This window comes from Protomyctophum parallelum, assembly GCF_964188405.1.
Source record: "Protomyctophum parallelum genome assembly, chromosome: 1".
NCBI lineage: Eukaryota > Metazoa > Chordata > Actinopteri > Myctophiformes > Myctophidae > Protomyctophum > Protomyctophum parallelum.
Window position 1 is genome coordinate 68,888,856 of NC_139697.1, and position 2,624 is coordinate 68,891,479.

The following is a 2,624-nucleotide window of genomic DNA, read 5'->3' on the forward strand; positions in this document are numbered from 1 at the left end:
CTAAACAAATTTGTTCAACGCAAAATACTGTGTTCAAGTTCAGGAGACTTCGGGGGGGAAAAGCAATTCTCCTGAAGAATTCCGGCATGGCATGGAAAGGAGAGAAGGGCATTTTAATTCTTTCACCATGTAGTAGTAAATGCTGCATTCGTGGTCTGGAAAGGGCAGTTGTTTTACAGGGCAGGGGCCTTTTGATGTCTATGTGTGCACGTTCCTGCAGTGTTTTTTATGAATAAAGCTCCAGTGACTACCGTACCATAGTTATTAGCGAAGCAGATGTCTCACGTGCTTTCTCGAGCTCACCTGCCCCCCCCCCCCCCCTCCCCCAAAAAAAGAATTGTGTCTTTCTGCCTGTTAAACAACAAATTTATCATCTCAGGCCAAAGGCAGGAGCGGAAACTACTTTGCATGGCAAGGAGTTATAAGTCTGGAGCTAAAACAATGGTGTGCCTCTGTAAAATATGGCAACAGGGTATCACCTTTGGCTCCTTGTGCTTTCTCCCCAGGCTTATTTACGTAAGCAAGGTTGTGTTCTGTGCCCCATCAGGAAGGGGCGTCGCAGGAAAGCCAAACGTGAGGAGGTAGGAGGATACTGAACACGCTCACAGCGTTGCAGGACTCCAAGTGTGAGCTTATCTGATCTCTCTGGCAGAGTTGAGAAAAAGGCTATAGCACAATTTAAGGCACACGTGTGACCCGTGGAGCAAAAAACCACAGGGGAGCCAAAGATTCACGACATGGTTTTGATTGCGTGCATTGTTTCCAACCACGTGTTACCCTGACCTACATAAAACTAAATGATATGTCGTATGTAACACACCAATAATAACTGTTTCAGTAGAACATAATGAGGGCGTTCCAGGGGGGTCCCCTGCAGCTAAATGATAGCTTGGAACCAAATGGACCCTTATGGGTCTGTAACTCTGAGAGTGTACAAAACTCTGAGAGTTGTACACTCTCAGAGTTAAATTAACATTGATTTTACAATATAAATTGGGGTATCAGAGATATAAATGACATTAAATGGGAGTCCGTAGCCTGTTGCCTATCAAACTGGGGGGGTCCTTGAAATGAAAAATCTTCTCTTATGGGGGTCCCTGGCATATCTTTTGTAATGGGGGATCTGCGGCATAATGAGTGTCATTTTGGGGGTCCTTTGCCTATATTCAGTGCACAACACCTCACGCAAAACAAATTACATCAAGCCATAGTAACCCTTTCGTGCACCACATGCTATCTTTCATGGTCGGTCAGTTGAGGTTTGAGCCTAATGTTCCCAACATCCTCTCAACATCTCTGCTGACTGTTTGTCCTGCAAACTAACCCTTCACACTTTACAATGATGCCACTTGGCCTTTGACACAGAATCCTACTCGTCTTGTGTTGTTTATCTTGGCAGATTTCCACATGCTTTTCTTTAGGTTTTGTGCTGTTTGTCTCCGTCTTCTGAAAAACTATGGTGTAGTTTGGTGTGAATGTTTGAATAATATGTACACACAAAACAATAACACACAGAAATAATAATTATTATTTCATTTACCTTTTCAAAATACATCCCCGGGGGATGATCATCCCCCCAAACAAAGTAAAATGTTTCATGTTTGTTTTTTTATCAGTAATTTCATGAAGAAACTAGAAAACATGCCTCGCGGGGCACGTCTCCACCAGGAGGATAGGAGTGTTTGTGATAGATAGTGGTCTCCACCAGGAGGATAGGAGTGTTTGTGATAGATAGTGGTCTCCACCAGGAGGATAGGAGTGTTTGTGATAGATAGTGTATACCTATTTGCGTGATGTCCCTTTTATGCCCATATATGGAGATTTCTATCTGTCAGTCCATGTCGCTTTTCTGCCCTTATAAGGAGATCCCTGATGTCATCATGGGACATAAGTGGGGGGTGCTCCCTTTTTCTGACTGAATTTGTAGTCCCTGATGTCATGATGACACATTGAGGTTAGGTCTGGGCGTATCTGATATACATCACTACCGGTTGGTTTCCTTCTTTCTTTCTCTTCGACCACCGCCATAGTGGGGAAAGGACGGTGGACAGAATGTCGTCCCACAAGACTTTCAGGATCAAACGCTTTCTCGCCAAGAAGCAGAAGCAAAACAGGCCCATCCCGCCGTGGATCAGAATGAAGACTGGCAACAAGATCAGGTACAACTCCAAGAGGAGACACTGGAAGAGGACAAAGCTTGGTCTGTAAGCACATGGCTCACATGGACCGCATGTAATTCCTGCGGAGCATTAGTCTGACATGCGTCCGCATGTCGGACATGCGCTGCTCCCGTGCTTGCGGTTATGGTTATAGGTTAGGGTTTGAACGGGGTTGTCATTTCTGCCTGGCCAAAATCCATACAATGAGAAAATGAGGACAAAAACAAGACCTGAGAACTATTAGTGGACAGCTGATTGGCCGTTGCGGTAGAGCGCGACCCTCAATCACCCATTGGAATGTAAATGCATGCCTTTCAGCCTTTGTATCCTACTCGTCTGGGAGGTATATCTCTTTGAAACCCTTTAGTGCTACGATTGTGCGCGGGGAGACGACAATTAACACATCTTGCCTGCCGAAAATGTAATTCCTGGAAACGCCACTGCATGGCTCATTGGAACTCCAGC

The 2,624-nt window shown here is 45.1% G+C and overlaps 1 protein-coding gene across 1 annotated transcript; it reads left to right on the forward strand.

Annotated features, from left to right (window-relative positions):
• The first annotated feature begins 2,018 nt into the window (after positions 1 to 2,018).
• On the forward strand, positions 2,019 to 2,214 carry LOC310870312 (large ribosomal subunit protein eL39-like). Its single transcript, XM_083781485.1, has one exon. The coding sequence runs from the start codon at positions 2,053 to 2,055 to the stop codon at positions 2,206 to 2,208; it is 156 nt and encodes a 51-aa protein (XP_083637611.1). The 5' UTR covers positions 2,019 to 2,052; the 3' UTR covers positions 2,209 to 2,214.
• The last annotated feature ends 410 nt before the right edge of the window (positions 2,215 to 2,624 follow it).